This window comes from Abramis brama (genome assembly GCF_963993115.1).
Source record: "Abramis brama genome assembly, chromosome: 16".
Lineage (NCBI taxonomy): Eukaryota > Metazoa > Chordata > Actinopteri > Cypriniformes > Leuciscidae > Abramis > Abramis brama.
The window spans coordinates 4,325,757-4,341,571 of record NC_139978.1 but is presented as its reverse complement, the minus strand read 5'-3'; the positions used below and the strand labels follow the sequence as shown (position 1 = coordinate 4,341,571).

General features: G+C 40.6%; 1 protein-coding gene across 3 annotated transcripts in view; it reads right to left on the bottom strand.

Moving 5' to 3' along the window:
• The window catches only part of LOC311066118 (tumor necrosis factor receptor superfamily member 14-like), a 67,124-nt gene that overhangs the window by 47,912 nt on the left and 3,397 nt on the right, over positions 1–15,815 (bottom strand). The window contains exons 7-9 of one of the 3 annotated variants that reach the window (XM_084087123.1): positions 15,683–15,719; positions 15,131–15,474; positions 1,821–7,654 (exon numbers count right to left, since the gene is read on the bottom strand). The exons of 1 other annotated variant lie outside the window; for it this stretch is intronic. In XM_084087123.1, coding sequence (XP_083943249.1) covers positions 15,706–15,719 — 14 coding nt within the window. In that variant the 3' untranslated portion in view covers positions 1,821–7,654; positions 15,131–15,474; positions 15,683–15,705. Of the gene's footprint in view, positions 1–1,820; positions 7,655–15,130; positions 15,475–15,682; positions 15,720–15,815 lie in introns of those variants that run through there. One more of the 3 variants, XM_084087124.1, reaches the window with a different exon arrangement.

Below are 15,815 nucleotides of genomic sequence, written 5' to 3'. Positions count from 1 at the left end.
GTTCGACGACGACAGAAACTACTGAACGTAGACACACTGTGGCATTCCCCTTGCAACAGTGTCTGAACGTTAGGATATAAATTGTCCGATGCAGTCGCCATGTGATTGAGTTTACACAGTGAACGTAAACCTAACTTTTCAAAACAAATAGAATAAACACTTCTAAATAGTAATCGTATAGACCTACAATTGCAGTTGAGAGAATCCGTTTTAATTTCCCAAATGCAATTTGTCATTCTTTGCACAATTTCAATTTTCCACTTTTGCTGTTGCTCATAGCTATTTAAAAGAATATTTAGAAATCTTCAAACAATATTTGATTCATGGACAAAAAGGAAAAAAAAAACATTTCCATCTCGTACCCCTGGCGATGACAGCATGTGATTTCAAAAGTTTAGAATTAGAAAACATTGTTTCTATTGAATCTAGAAAATTACCTTTTAAATGGAATGGAGTGACCAATATTTTTGCTTTTCTAGTCATAATTTCTCTTTAGAAGCCTTGTGGCCTATTATTGTATTTTTCTTCTCCAAAGAATTCTGCAATGTCAATAACCTATTAATGCTTTTACATAACTCTCACTGCCATATCCAGCCTCAGTTTTAACTGAATGTTAACTTCCGCTATTGAACTTCCTGCAGAAGAGCTGTTACTGGTACCTATTGAAAGCAGATTCAAAGAGTTAGTTTAAACAGAAAAATGACGAATTGCTGAAACCAGTGGACAATCAAAAACAATCAAGTTACATAATAACTAAATTTGAAACGGTCTCTGTAGTGATCATTGAAAATGCAGCACCTGGTCCACAAGGCTGATTGTCTTTCTGTGTGGATTGTCATTCAGTTGAACTTCAGGCTGATACATTGGATCGTCAGGCTGTTGGCACTCTCCTCGGTCTGACTTTTGATCCATCCTGCCACAAAATTTCATAATGCATGGCAAAATTGTCTTTAGGAAAAGTCTCAAGTGAATTGTCACCTTTGCACTGTCTCAGTCTCCCCATGTGACCCCTCTCAGAAGTGTCAACTTCCTCTTTCAGGAGAGCGGCTGCAGGCCCCACTTCCTTTATTTTTCTGCAGTCATCCCACTTTTCAAGGCAGCTGTCTGAAATCTTGAACACTCAGAGAACCGCAAAAAATCAAATTAAACAGCTTAATTTCCAATAGTCTCTTATGGTTTATAACACAGCAATTCCTCAATTTATTAAAAAGCTTAGTCCTTCATTGCGGAAAAAAGCAAGCACTTCTTCTTTGCAAAGACGCAGAAAAAACACAGGAAAACTCCTCTAATTAATACAGTGTATAATGTAAACCAAAATAATTCTTTGTCTTTTCTACTTTTTTCAAGAAAACAAAATAAAATGGCTCTAATATGTCTGTTATGTGCTTTTTCAAATCACAATTTCTATTTAAATTGGACACTCAATTTCATTATCATACTATGCACAATGCACAACAAATACTGTCACTGTACACTGACACTGTCTCCCAGGGATAACGGGATACAAATTCTAGACGCCTTCATATAGAGCTATTTATTCATCACTTTAAGAGCACCTGTCGCTTGGTTTTATATATCTCATCTACATGAATACATAATTAAAGTCTAGTTTATTTATGACTCAAAATTTCCTAATTATCACAGAATGCATATTCCTATTATTATGACTTGTAATTTTATCAATTTCTTCATTGTACTATCACACATAACTTCAACAGTTCTGATTACCTTAATATTTTTTCTTAGTGACTGTTTGTAAAACCCTGTGCTCTCAGATTGCCACACATTTTTGTCAGTGGTTGGCCACCAATCTTTTAGTGAGTCACATTGTTTCACAAAAAGCCCCAATTCTCTCCACTCTGCAGTCTGTGGTTTAGCTAAAGAGATGTGAGGGACGGCCCCCTCCACATCATACAGTGATGCTTGGCTATCAGTCAATTCAACCTTTACAGCACACCATTTATCTGACCAAACTAACTCTGAGGTTTTCAGTTCCTCAATCTCTAGTTCAGACCATTTTCCAGCAAAAATTTCATCTGGCTCAACTGCTAACATGACATGTGCAATGCAAATCACTTTCTTCCATGAAATCATGGTCAGGAGGCATCCTATTTGTGGCTTTGTTTTGAAGACCACACTGAGGAGTGCTCCATTCAAAAACATATAATATTTCAGTTGGCATTCAGCAGTCATATCAGCAGTGAGGCCACTGTCATCACAATACAAATTCACCTTTAGTTTACACATCAAATCTCTTCCCAGAAGATTACAAGGACAGGTATTAGTCACAAGAAAAGCATGAGAAAATGAGCGATCACCAATCTGACAAGACAAATCTGCTGTATATGGTTCCTTTACCAGATGCCCTGTGGCACTTCTGGAGGTTGTCCATTTTCCAGATCATACAGTTAAATTAGGCAATTGTTCATGTTTAATTACAGAGTTTCTTTGTCTGGAAATTGCCTCATTTAACCATAAATCTATAATTCGACAATCAAAGTCATAATTTCCTTTTTTTTCCATTTTCCTTTCTTTTTGGATTTGTTTTTTGTCCAATTTTCCTTTGTCTTTTGCAGATGGCTTACACTCAGACATTAAACACACATTAAATCTGTACAATTTAATTAACTGTGGTATCCTATGATGTCACCACGTTCCCTTTTGAGAAATCCACTGTCTCCAACTCTTTATCATTATCCATTTTTGCACTAATTTTACTCAACAGTATTTACATTTGCGTATTTAAATTTATCCTTTGTGTGGTCTCCACGCACTATATTCACTGTATTAATTCTTTCCCCAGCGTGGCCTCCACGCACCTGCCTACATTCGTCAATATAGGACTTTCAAAAAATGCCTGCATCCGTCGATGTAGGTCTTTCCCCAAACAAGTGCTTCTACACTAAATGTTTGAAAATTACTATCAGGCTTATTTCAAACAAGCACCCGTTTGGTGTTTGAGAAATTACTTTCCGGCTTATTCTCTTCTCAAACTCTGGCCCTTTTGGGAAAGCAATTAATACATGGCATTTGAGAAATTACTATCAAATCAAATTACTTATTTACTTATTCTCAAACCCTTTTTGGAAATTACTTTCTTATTCCAAATTTCTTATTCCAAAATCCTGACCCTTTTAGGAAAAATATTCAAATACGCAATTAATTTTCTTATTTACTACGTAAATAACTCTCACCGTCTTTTGATGACCTTGTGAGTTCTTTTCTAGGAGTGCGTTCACCTCGGTCGTCGCGATGAGTAGAACAATTCTCTCTCCTTCAAATTGAGGATATTGAGCCGCAGAGTATGCTCTCTCGGGATGATCAGTCAAAATTGTTCCTTCTCACTCACGCCGACGTTGGTTCACTGCATCCCATCCTCCCTCGTCGCCATTTGTCGTGGAAATTACTTTCACGACTTTAAATAATAATTGGAAAACAGCTGGAGATTTCAAAAGTTATAAAGATCTTTATTTCTTGCAAGAAAGGCAGTTCACACATCAGTCAGAGTCTGATATGGAAGGGCCAGGGGTTAGTTCCCTTTGCCAAGCTTATATACCCCCAATACATCCTGATAGCTGCATCTGTCTCAAAAGATCGCCTTGGTTACCTTAAAAGGAAATATCTTTGTTCAAGACCTCCTATCTAACATCAATTTTATCTTAGACAGAACAATTACCATGTCTGCAGAAGTTTCCTGTTTTTAGCTGCTCCTTTTCACACATTTTGTCTATCTTTAATTTTATCAAAGCTGCGCACATACTTTTCACACTTGAAGTACAATAGGTCACTTTGACATTTTGTTGTACACAGTCTATTTCTACTAAGCCGTCTATCACCCAAAACATTTTGTTCCTGCAAGCTTGTCCTAACTTATGCATTTTCTAAAAGCTTGGTTATATATCTTTAATAATGCTTCATGAGTACAAATAAATGTTCAATGTTAAATGTTCAATGTTAATACAAGTGATACACATCTAGAAGTAAAAAAAACATCTAAGTAAAAAGAACACATCTAAATGTAAAATTTCCATAACACGGCCAAGTATGGTAACCCATACTTGGAATTTGACCTCTGCATTTAACCCATCCAAGTTAATGCACACACATTAGGAGCAGAGTAGTGAGTAGTTAACACACACACACTGCAAACGTGGATACACACACCCAGAGCAGCGGGCAGCCTTTGTGTGGCGCCCGGGGAGCGATTACCTATTCAAACTAAAATTAAGACATTTATTACACTATTTGAGAAATGAAAGCCTATTTACAGCCTTAAAATTATGAAAAGTGAATTTAAGACATTAAGGACAGACTGGAACCCTGCAATTGACGGAAATCCGTCATAGACTCAATAATGACCAACTGCAGAACCGCAGAACCATACGTCATAACAGTGTGAGGATGACGGCTCCAGCCTGACAGTCTGATGCCGGAAGTGGGCGGGGTCAAAGTCTGATGCCGGAAGTGGACGGAGTTCATGTTTAACACATAGAACAAGAAAAAGAAGAGAAGAAGCTAAAAATAAGTTATATCTTTGTTGGATACAACATACTTAACGTTACGCTTATACAAAACGGCTCTAAGTATTTTGTAAGTTAATATTCAACAATAGGCTACTATTGATCTGTCATTGACACCATTATATGAGAATTGAACTGAGCTGGATGATAACATCACAGTTTTCTCCTGAATGGCTAACGTAACGTTATAGATTAATTAACGTTAACTGAATGAATAACTTTTTTACAACAGAAATGAATCAACAGTGAACCTACTTAAGCTGGATTATGACACTATTTTGTTCTAGATCTGCCGAGACAAACTTTGTTGCATTATTTTCCTATGATCCGTGTAAAGCTGCTTTGAAACAATCTGTATTGTAAAAAGTGCTATATAAATAAAGGTGACTTGATGTGACTAAGTTAAGTGAGAATTGTGACGATGGCACTTGATCATGTATTGTTATTTTACAGTTGGATTGTATCACTTTGTTAGGTTACATATTTATGGTTTGTGATTTAATTTGTTGTTAAGCGTTGCATTTTATAGCATTTGTTACATTTTCTGACCATGAGAATTGCATTAATTGTATTTTATTTCACCTACAGAAGCACATAATTCAGAGAGGTTCAGCGCTAACACCTTTGGAGCAATGCACAACATGCTGCAGAAATGTTCACTGCCATTTTTGTGATAGCAGTATTTTTAAACAGACAAAACGGGACAAATTGAATAATCACATTAAAATCCACTTTAAAAAGGCTGTTGTTCGTGGAGGTATGAACATCTGGAGTTATTTTTTAAAATACAGAGGCAATAGATATTATTTTACATTTATCCATTTGGCAGATGCTTTTATCCAAAGCGACTTGCATTGCATTTCAAGGTACACATATTTAATAGTAATCCCTTTGGAATTAGGTGGTTTTCTGCATGATTTAGACAAAATATTAAATTATCTTCATTAACGTCTAAAGGTTACACAAACAATCCACACTGAAACTTAAGCTTACAAAACACAAACAATTATATATTTCTGTATTTATATTTTGTTATAATAATAATATTTCATATCTATGAATGCATCCCATTAAACATGCAAACACATAGGATAAGTTTGATTAGGGTTGGAGTTAAAGGAGATGAAAAGCGCCTCAGGATTAACTCCATTTGTATGGAGTTTTTATTTATTTGATTTATTTTTCACTTGAGAATTATTGTTAAATGTGTGCCTGCATAACTTTTATAAGATTTATTTTCTTTGATTTTATTTTATTATGTATAACTTATTTATTATTTAGTTCGATTTTGTATTTTTATTTAATAACTATTATTTATTTGGAGCAATTAAAAAAAATGTTCAAACGCTCAACCTTTGTTTTCATATCATTCTTTTTTTTGTTTCAAGCTTTGTTCAAATTATATTGTTAATCATTTGACTCAACAAAACAAATGGATAAAGTATAATTTTAACTTTTTAAAAACGATTAACATTTGTTAATAGTAGTTTATTGTATTTTGTTAATAGGACAAAACATAATTCTTATATTTTATCATATTTGAGATATAACATTTTCAATTAAATCGTTTAAATGCCTTGCTGCGCCCACTTCCGGCTCCAGACTGTCAGGCTGGCGCTGTCGTCCTCACACTGCTATGACGTATGGTTCTGCGGTTCTGCAGTCAGACCTATCTCCATAGACTTGCTGCAATTAACGGAAATCCGTCGTAGCGACGGAGAACTTTAATCCCTGTGGTTTTCACCCCTTTTAACACTTTTGTTTTCCTCCTTGAAAAAAGCCATCATGGCAGCCAAGAGATCATGATTGCACTGATAAATCTACCGTGCAAAAAACGCAACACAGGTTCTTTTTTTTTTTAATGATCTTCAGTCTTCAAGGACTTTCGCGGGGTTTAACCAGACAGTTACACGAGCTCCACCAATCAGATGCATCACTGTGGGATTGTGGGATTGTTCAGGATTGTGGGTAATGAAGTACTTCTCCAAGACATTGCGAATAAAAGGCATTTATCTCAAAACAAGGTTAGTACCCCATGAACTTTTGGCGGTTATATGAGCATATACAATCGCTTAGTACAGCCGTAGCTGGTTTTAAGTCTACCATGTATGGTTACGTTTTTATGGCTTATACCCCAACTGTCAATGGAGAAATTGTATTGAATTTTTACTTCCGGCACCGGCTGTGGGCGGGACTGTGATGCTCTATTGGACTTTTACATTCAGCGCATATGTCTGTTCGCTTTTCAGAGCGTCGTCAGTCAAATCCATTCCACTTGAGGAATGCCCTAATGAATTAAACTCCATTTCCGCTGAATCGCTACATTATATTTCTCAACAAGCCGCAACTGACGAAAAAAACGCCCGTTGTACCCTTCCAGTCAAATATTGCAAACATCGCTTTAAGTTGTCAATGCTGGCAAATGACCATGGTATCAGCAGGTTAATCCACGGATAGCTGTGCATTTAATGCATGACGAGGAGGCGAGTTTAGTTTACTTGTTTAATTAAAAGGCATCAGAATACATGAAATTTTATTAGTAACATTTTTCTGGGGGAGGACCCACCCACTTTTTTTTTGCTTCCGACGCCCATGAAACAATGTAATCGATAAATGCGCCAAGTTTCTATCAAAAGCTGATTTTGATCGTTATCGTCAGATTTTCATCGTTATCGTAGACATCAGTGTTTATATTTGAACTTTAAACTTTTATCCAAGTACTTCTATGATAACTTTAATTATTGCATCACACTAATAATGGTACTATAAAAAGACTGTTTCATGACGTCGACACAGCTTTGAATGTTGCTATATGATTTTGTCAAAGTTGAATTGACAGACGAATTGGAAGAAAATCATGTGGGTGTTTGAATCGAGATCACAGTCTTTTAAAGATTAATCGCACAGCTCTACTGTATTATCGCACTCTCAGCATATGAGCAGCGCGAGGGCTTTTCAGTGCTTTCAGTCTCACGTCTCTTCCACGCGTCCACTTAATAGGGATATTACGTCACTCAACACTCATAGATAACGGCACATTTCATCCTCTGTTGGAACGAAAGTGTCTTACTTCTGTCAACCTCGTCTATAAGCAAGGACAAAAATAAAGCAATTGAATTTTAAAGTAATTTTCACTTTTCCACGAGAATCAATGTATGTTATGATTGCCTAACGATTATACATTGGCCGGGAAGCCGATATTTAAAAGTGAAGCGTTTGTTTACCCCTGGGTTCGTAAACCAGCCCACGTGCACGCGCACTCAAATACGAGATTTTAATTTCTGCGCCGACTTGACGTCAAGACAGGGCAGGATATACCATATATGGACACCGCAGACCTATGCTGCAGGAAGCCCGCCCTGCCCCTCTCCCCCTCATATTCAGTTCAGTCGAGAAAGATGCAGAAACGTAGTGCACACGTGAGTTGCTCTGTGGTTGACTGCCAGAATCAACATGTAAATGTGTTTTCTCTCCCAAGAACGGACCAAGCTATCAGGGACCAGTGGATTAAATTCATTTTTAATGACGCGGTTCCTACAACCCTTCCCACTGGCTTAACGTTAGGTGTCTGTGCTAATCATTTTACGCCGGAATCCTTCACAAATTTGGGGCAATATCAGGCGAAGTTGGCATCGAAGCTCAGGAAAAAGGGGCCATTCCAACAATCATAGACTTGCCTGCAATTGAAACGGTAAGACTGTGTTTTTATTGCTCTACTGTGTGTAACAAACAGCAGCTAACTGCTAATGCGGCTATTGTATGCTAGCGGGAGTATTAGCTTCGAGGTAAACATGGGGAATGGCTGCTACTTTGCAAACAACAAATGACTGAGATCATCATGAATTCCGTAGGTCGCGGCCAGGTCGGGTTCATTCACAACTTGCGCCATGATGTAATTTTGGAATGATATGCTGAAGTTACCTGCGGTGTCAACCCCCCTCCTTCCTGCCACCAATCAACGCGCCCCTCATTTGAATTATTAAAATGACTGTCCATGACAGCCAAAATATCGCATCAGATCGCGCGAGACAATAATGCCTTCAGAAATAAGGGTCAGAGGAGCTCTGTGTTTATTTTTTTTTCACTTTTCTTTTTTAGAAGGGCCTGAAAGACTATAATAGAGCGTGGGTTAGAGCTTAAATCGGGCCCAACAAATCAAGCCCGACCCAACCCGAGCCCGTTGTGTCCGAGCCCGGCCCGACCCGACACGTTCACTGTAATTATGAGCCCGAGCCAGATTTAAACCCGACCATTTTTAATACGTGGGCCGTTATAACCAGGGGCGGCGCCAGAATTTTTTTAAGCAGGTGCTGCTGTGCTAGATTATTAAGGCTACGGGGGGAGCTGCGCAGCTAGGCTATATAGGCTATATTATATACATACTATTAATAAATGAGCAAAAATTGGCCACTCAATATTCAATATTCAATTATTTTAATTATCACAATTAAAGTTTTAATTTTATTAAATTAAACAAGCACAACATTCAGCATTCAATCAAATATTCTTAAAGATAAATTATTATTAATAATGTTACTTCAACATATTGTTATTTAAACATGTGTGTGAGCAACAAGCAAGATGTGCATTTGTAAATTCGGTGACAGTGTGTGTTACGAGTTTCAAATGGTGTAGGTGACCGCGGCGCGCAGGCGACTTCATGTCATGATTATAATGTCTGCTATATTGCTTTTTATGTATTAAATCCAGGCAATTGGTTGATCAGGCATGTGATTGGCTAAGGACAAAAAAGCAGGAAAATATACTGAAAATCCAACTTATGTCATGAGTATGACACATAACAACATAACAAAAAAAATGCAATATTGTGATATATTATTACAATTTAAAATAATTGGTTTTCCATTTATTAGCCTATACTTTAAATTATCATTTATTTCTGTGATGCAAAGCTGAATTTTCAGGATTTTCATTACTGCAGTCCTTTAGAAATCATTCTAATATGATGATTCATTATCAAAGTTGGAAACAGTTCTGCTGCTTAATATTTTTTAATAACCTGTGATACTTTTAGGATACTTTGATGAATAAAAAGTAATACAATTAAAATAAAAAATAAAAAGAAGAAGAATTAAAAAAAAAAGAAAGAAATATTTTGTAACAATATACACTACTGGTCAGTAATTTGGGTTCAGTAATTTTTTTCTTTCTTTTTTTGAAATAAATCAATACTTTTATTCAGCAAGGATGTGTTAAATTGATAAAAAGTGATAGTAAAGAAGATTTATATTATTAGAAAATATTTTTTTTATTTTGAATAAATGCAGTTCTTTTTAACCTTTTATTCATCAAATATTTTAGGCAGCAGAACTGTTTCCAACACTCATAATAAATCAGAATATTAGAATGATTTCTAAAGGATCATGTGATAGACCGGATGTCACATGCTGAAGACTGGAGTAATGATCCTGAAAATTCAGCTTTGCTTCACAGAAATAAATTATAATTTAAAGTATAATAAATTGAAAACCAATTATTTTAAATTGTAATAATATATCACAATATTAAAAAAAAAAAATCTGTATTTTTGAGCAAATAAATGCAGGCTTGATGAGCAGAAGAAACTTCTTTCAAAAACATTAAAAATAGTAATGTTTCCAAACTTTTGGCCTGTACTGTATTCCCCCCAAAACTGCACAACTGTAGGGTAAACATTAATAAAAAGTGATAATAAAAAATGCGTCTTAAAACTGACATGATTGTAACAAAATCACACAGTCTGGAGAACGATACTGGTTACTCACGTAACCTCGGTTCTCTCTAGAAGAGGGAACGAGTATTTACGTAAGTTTAGCTTAAAAGTCATCTTTTTCTCGAGATACTGAAGCCAAAAATTATCCTTAATTTTCATTTATTGTCAACGCAGTGCAGCAGGCAGCTAGCAGAGCTAGAGCGGGCAATACTGCGCGCTCATTGGCTGCCGCGCGGCAACTGCTTTAGCCTACCGGTGAGCCCGGCGTGACATCACGCCGCGCCCTCGCGCGTCACAGCCCACCAGAATGGGCGGCGTCAGAGCGTATATAAGGAAGGCTCGGAGGCTAAAACTCTGGTTTCTGTCGAATGAAGCGACATGAGCTCGTGGCGCGAGCACGGCAGGGAATGCAAATACTCGTTCCCTCTTCTAGAGAGAACCGAGGTTACGTGAGTAACCAGTATCGTTCTCTTACGAGAGGTTCTCTCGTATTTGCGTAAGTTTAGCTTACGCTACGGGAACCTCATTGTCAACGCCGTGCGCGCCTTGCATCCACATATAACTCCCGGTAAGCCCGAGGAGCATAGAAGTGGAAGAACAGGTGGCCAGCGGGGCGGGCCAACACGTGTCCATAAGCACACATAGGGAAAAAATAGAGGGGTGTGGCCGGTCTATATATCACTGACATGCCCTAAAGTGCAGCTCGACCAGGAGAGCTAAATCGAGTAACTAGCCTGTGCACACATAAGCAGGACGTAGACCCGACTTAGACTGATAGAAGTTTAGCCTGCAGGGCGGGAACTTCCAGGTTATAGAACCTAACAAATGTAGAGGGGGAGGCCCAGCCCGCCATCGTACAAATGTCATGAATGGAAATTCCGCTGGACCATGCCCACGACGAGGCCATGCCTCTGGTGGAATGAGCCCGTATGCCCAAAGGGCACTGCAGGTCTTTGGCTGCTGCAATAGCGTCCACTATCCATCTGGATAGCGTCTTTTTCGAGGCGGCGAGACCCTTGGTGCGCCCACCAAACGAGATAAAGGGCTGCTCCGAGAGCCTGAAGGCGGCGGAGCGTGTGACATAACACCTTAGGGCCCTGACAGGGCAAAGGAGGCTACTGTCATCCCCACTGCCGGACGGCAGGGCTGAGAGGGAAATAACTTGAGCTCTGAACGGAGTACCCAACACTTTGGGGACATAGCCGTGCTTTGGTTTGAGAATGACCAACGAGTCATTAGGTCCAAACTCAAGACACGCCGCGCTAACTGATAGCGCATGTAAGTCGCCCACGCGTTTCACTGAAGCCAGGGCTAACAGAAAAACGGTTTTAAACGTCAGGTATTTCAACTCCGTAGAGTCCAGGGGTTCGAAGGGATAAGCTTTTAGGGGCTCTAGGACCAAAGACAGATCCCATATAGGTACCGAAGGCGGCCGTGGAGGGTTCAATCTCCTGGCCCCTCGGAGGAAGCGGGTAATGAGTTCATTTCTTCCCAATGCGCGGCCGCGCGCCGAGTCGGCGAACGCAGCAATCGCCGCAACATAAACCTTGAGCGTGGAGGGGGACCTGCCCGCGTCCAAGAGCTCTTGGAGGAAGTTCAAAGTCGAGGGAGCTCTGGACTGCGCGATCGTGTTAACTACCCCTTCTGGCAGATCAACGAATATCTGTTGATTACCCACGCATGCAGAGACCAGTGCTCTGGATGGGGATGTAGAATTGAGCCTCGGGCTTGAGAGAGAAGGTCTCTCCTCACCGGAATCGGCCACGGGGCTGGAGGGTGCGAGGGGCGGGTTCACTTTTTTTTTTTGCCGCCAGAGCCAGGATCGAACACGGGTCTCTGGCGCGAAAGCCTGTTATTCTGCCACTGAGCCACAGGGGAAGAATACATATGAGAGTGCGTCGACGTTAGCGTGCAGACGTGCGTGTATTATAACAGGCTCGTTACTGCAGTATTAACATTTCCAGCCGCCTGAACTTAGAGGGGACTGAGAAACGTATGAGGATTGGAGATTGGCCCGGCCTCAGCGGGGCTACAAACACTCTCTCTCCTCCTTCCGCCGGTGAGTGAGGCACGCGGGGTGCTGAACATTACTCGTGACCGTCCGCTCTGACATCCCTAGAGAACGACGCAGTTTGCGCGGGAAGCGGGGCGAGTAGCCAGAGCGTCATCATGTTTTGCAGGCGTGCGTGTACGGTGACAGGCTCGTTTACTGCAATATTAATATTTCCAGCCGCCTGAACTTAGAGGGGACTGAGAAATATGTGAGAATGGCGGTAGTCAAGCCTCGGCGGAACTCACACACTCTCTTTTCTCCTATCGCCGGTGAGTGACGGGCGCGGGGGCAGTAGCTTTCTTGTAACATAAAGAAAACTAACCCCGTGACCGTCAGCTTTGCGATCCCTTGTGAGCGGCGCCGTCTGCGCGGCTCGAACAGAGGGAGAGAGCGCGGGGAGAGGGGCGAGCAGCCAGAGAGCGTCATGTTTGCAGGCGTGCGTGTACTGTAACAGGCTCGTTTACTGCAGTATTGATATTCCCAGTAGCCTGGACTTAGGAGGGGACTGAGAAATATGTTTGTGATGGAGGTTAGACTGGCCTCGGCGGGGCTAAAACACTCTTTTCTCCTTTGCCGGGAGACGGGGGCGGGGTAGCTTTCTTGTAACGTAAAGAAAGCTAGCCCCGTGACCGTACGCGTCTGCGATCCCTTGTGAGCGGCACGGTTTGCGCGGCTCCAACAGAGGGAGAGAGCGAGCCCCGTAATCATCCACATCTCTGACATCCCTTGTGAACGGCGCAGTTTGCGCGGCTCGAACAGAGGGAGAGAGAGAGCGGGGAGAGGTGCGAGGCATTTGAAACAACGCCTCGTATGAAATTTCTCTTTTAGGGAGAGTGTGTGTCGCAGCGGCGAACACACACAGCATGTAAATACAAAGCAAACACAGTGAGAAAAAGGATATTGTCGCCGGATAGCTGAGCTGGCACGGCAGGCTGAAGGCGGCGAAGATTCGTCCGGCTTCCTCAGGCACTGTCCTAAGCTGGCTCGGTGCTTTCTCGACGGCGGCGGCTTCTCTCGGAGAACAGCGATGCGAAGAGCTTCGCTGAAGAGACAGAAATAAGAGTTTTAGCCTCCGAGCCCTCCTTATATACGCTCTGACGCCGCCCATTCTGGTGGGCGCGCGCGCCCTCATTGGGCGTGACGTCACGCCGGGCTCACCGGTAGGCTAAAGCATTTGCCGCGCGGCAGCCAATGAGCGCGCAGTATTGCCCGCTCTAGCTCTGCTAGCTGCCTGCTGCACTGCGTTGACAATAAATGAAAATTAAGGATAATTTTTGGCTTAAGTATCTCGAGAAAAAGATGACTTTTCCCGTAGTGTAAGCTAAACTTACGCAAATACGAGAGAACCTCTCGTAAGAGAACTCAGAACAACTGCTAACATTAAGTTTAAGGTAAAAATAACTGCCATGAAATTATAGTATCTTACTCCTATGCAATTAGATAAACTGTTCATTCACTACATCACTTTACCTCTGTCTTTATCCCCTTTTATCCTCTTCTCTTCTTTTTGGCACTGCATCTATCGCAGACTATAATGCTCATTTATAATGTGTCATGTAAATTCGGCCATCCGTCACAATCAGGAAACTTTCACCGCGTCTAGAACTGGCGCGAGCTGCCAGACCCGTTTCTACGAGCCTGTGTGTTAAGCGCCCTCAAAAAAAAGCAATGCTGTCTATATGGATGCGGCGTCGCGCACGCTACACAACAAATTACCAACAACTGATCGCGCGCGCGCTCTGTTTCTGACGCACTTCAAGCACTCGCTGGGCGGGGAAAGATTGCATCTCTCTGCCATCTGTAACCATGTTGACGTGCCGCCCGGTGTGGCCGCGATTCGCGGCGATTGTGGTTCCGTCCCGGGTTACCATGGTGACGGCTGTGAGATTACACCACAAAAAAGATTTTTTTTACAGATCTGCATGATTCACGTAGGTCATATTTTCAGGTCGGAAAATCCGGAAAAATCACATCCCTGGTTGAAACAAGTATTTTTTTACAATTATATTATCGGGCCGATATTTCCCGCCACTGTCCTTGGGCCGGGTCGGGTCGGGCCCTTGATAAAGCACGTCACGTGTCAATGTATTAAAATTAAGATACAATTTATACTAAACGAAATTCACTTTAAAGAAAAGCTTTCTTCAAAACAAAACTTAAACTTGAAACTATGTGCTTATTTAATGGCTAAAGCACGTAGGCTACTACAGACTCTTTTTGTACAAATTGCAGCACATTCATTTAATTCTGAATTTTGCACATGTAAGTTGAAAGGCATTTGTTTGTGCAAAACATATCTGTAACATTTATCAAGTTCATAATTGTGCGTGCATTCATTAATTATTATCTTAATGAATAGACCTAATGCGACAAGGAAGAAGCATGCAAACTGCGTTGTTTGTTTATTCAGAAATGGATTGGAAAAGTAACAAAAGCGGATATTGAGGCCTGAGGCTGACTACTATAATAATTTCTGTCATGGCAAGACTGCTTGTCTGTTCATCGTCGAAGTCCCCGTTTTTTTGCTGTCATAGGCGAGCAGCGTGCGCATTTAATGCACGAGACAAAGCCAACACATTATGTTGTCACTCCCCACGACTAGTTTAAAATGTGTCTATACCTCCGATTTTCCTCCAAACTTGCTCAAAGTTAATTCTCCTGTTTTAATTTTTTTCTTTGCTTCTTCAAGATCCATGTCGCACTTAGAAGAGCAACAGAATAGCCTACAGCACGCACAGCAGGTGTGATGCGTCACGTGTGCGAGACTGCGAGTGCGAGACGCTGCGCATGACACGTGACGTGCTTTATCAAGGGCCCGACCCGACCCGGCCCGAGGACAGTGGCGGGAAATATCGGCCCGATAATATAATTGTAAAAAAATACTTGTTTGTAAACAAATTATTATTATGACATTTTGAAAAATGTAGCATTGGTGATGCTGATTCAGAGTTTGCATCATCTGAAGTCTTCACAGGAGTTGGCGTTCTCTCTTCATTGGTTTGGGTAAAAGAGGAAGACGCAACTATTCCTGCGAGTGGGGGAATAGTCTGCATTTGTTCGGAAGTATGTGTAATGGCACCGGTCCTGATGTGGAGACAATTCTGAGTAGTCTGGAAACTGTAGCTATTCCAAGTCGTTTACGGGTTGTTCCAATCTGGAGAGCTCAGTATTATTCCGGTCATGAACAGCTGAAAACACAGTGAATGAAAGCATTACTTTCCAACTTGCACAGGCACAAATAATGTTTTGCATTGCTTTCTCACAGTCAAACCACAGAAGACCAACATATTGTTAAATAAATCACAATTAAAATCCAATATTATGTCACTGAAGTTTCTCATCATGTACATGAGCTGATTAACTGTGTTGTATGTCAATATGAATTACTACTCTTACCCATTCTGGCTTTTTCACTGAGATCATTTCCCGTTTCCTTTTAACAGAAAACAGATAAACATACATTTTGTTATTTAAAGCAAATTAAAAGTAACTTGTTTTCTTTTTTTATCTTTAATGTGAAAAAAGAAAT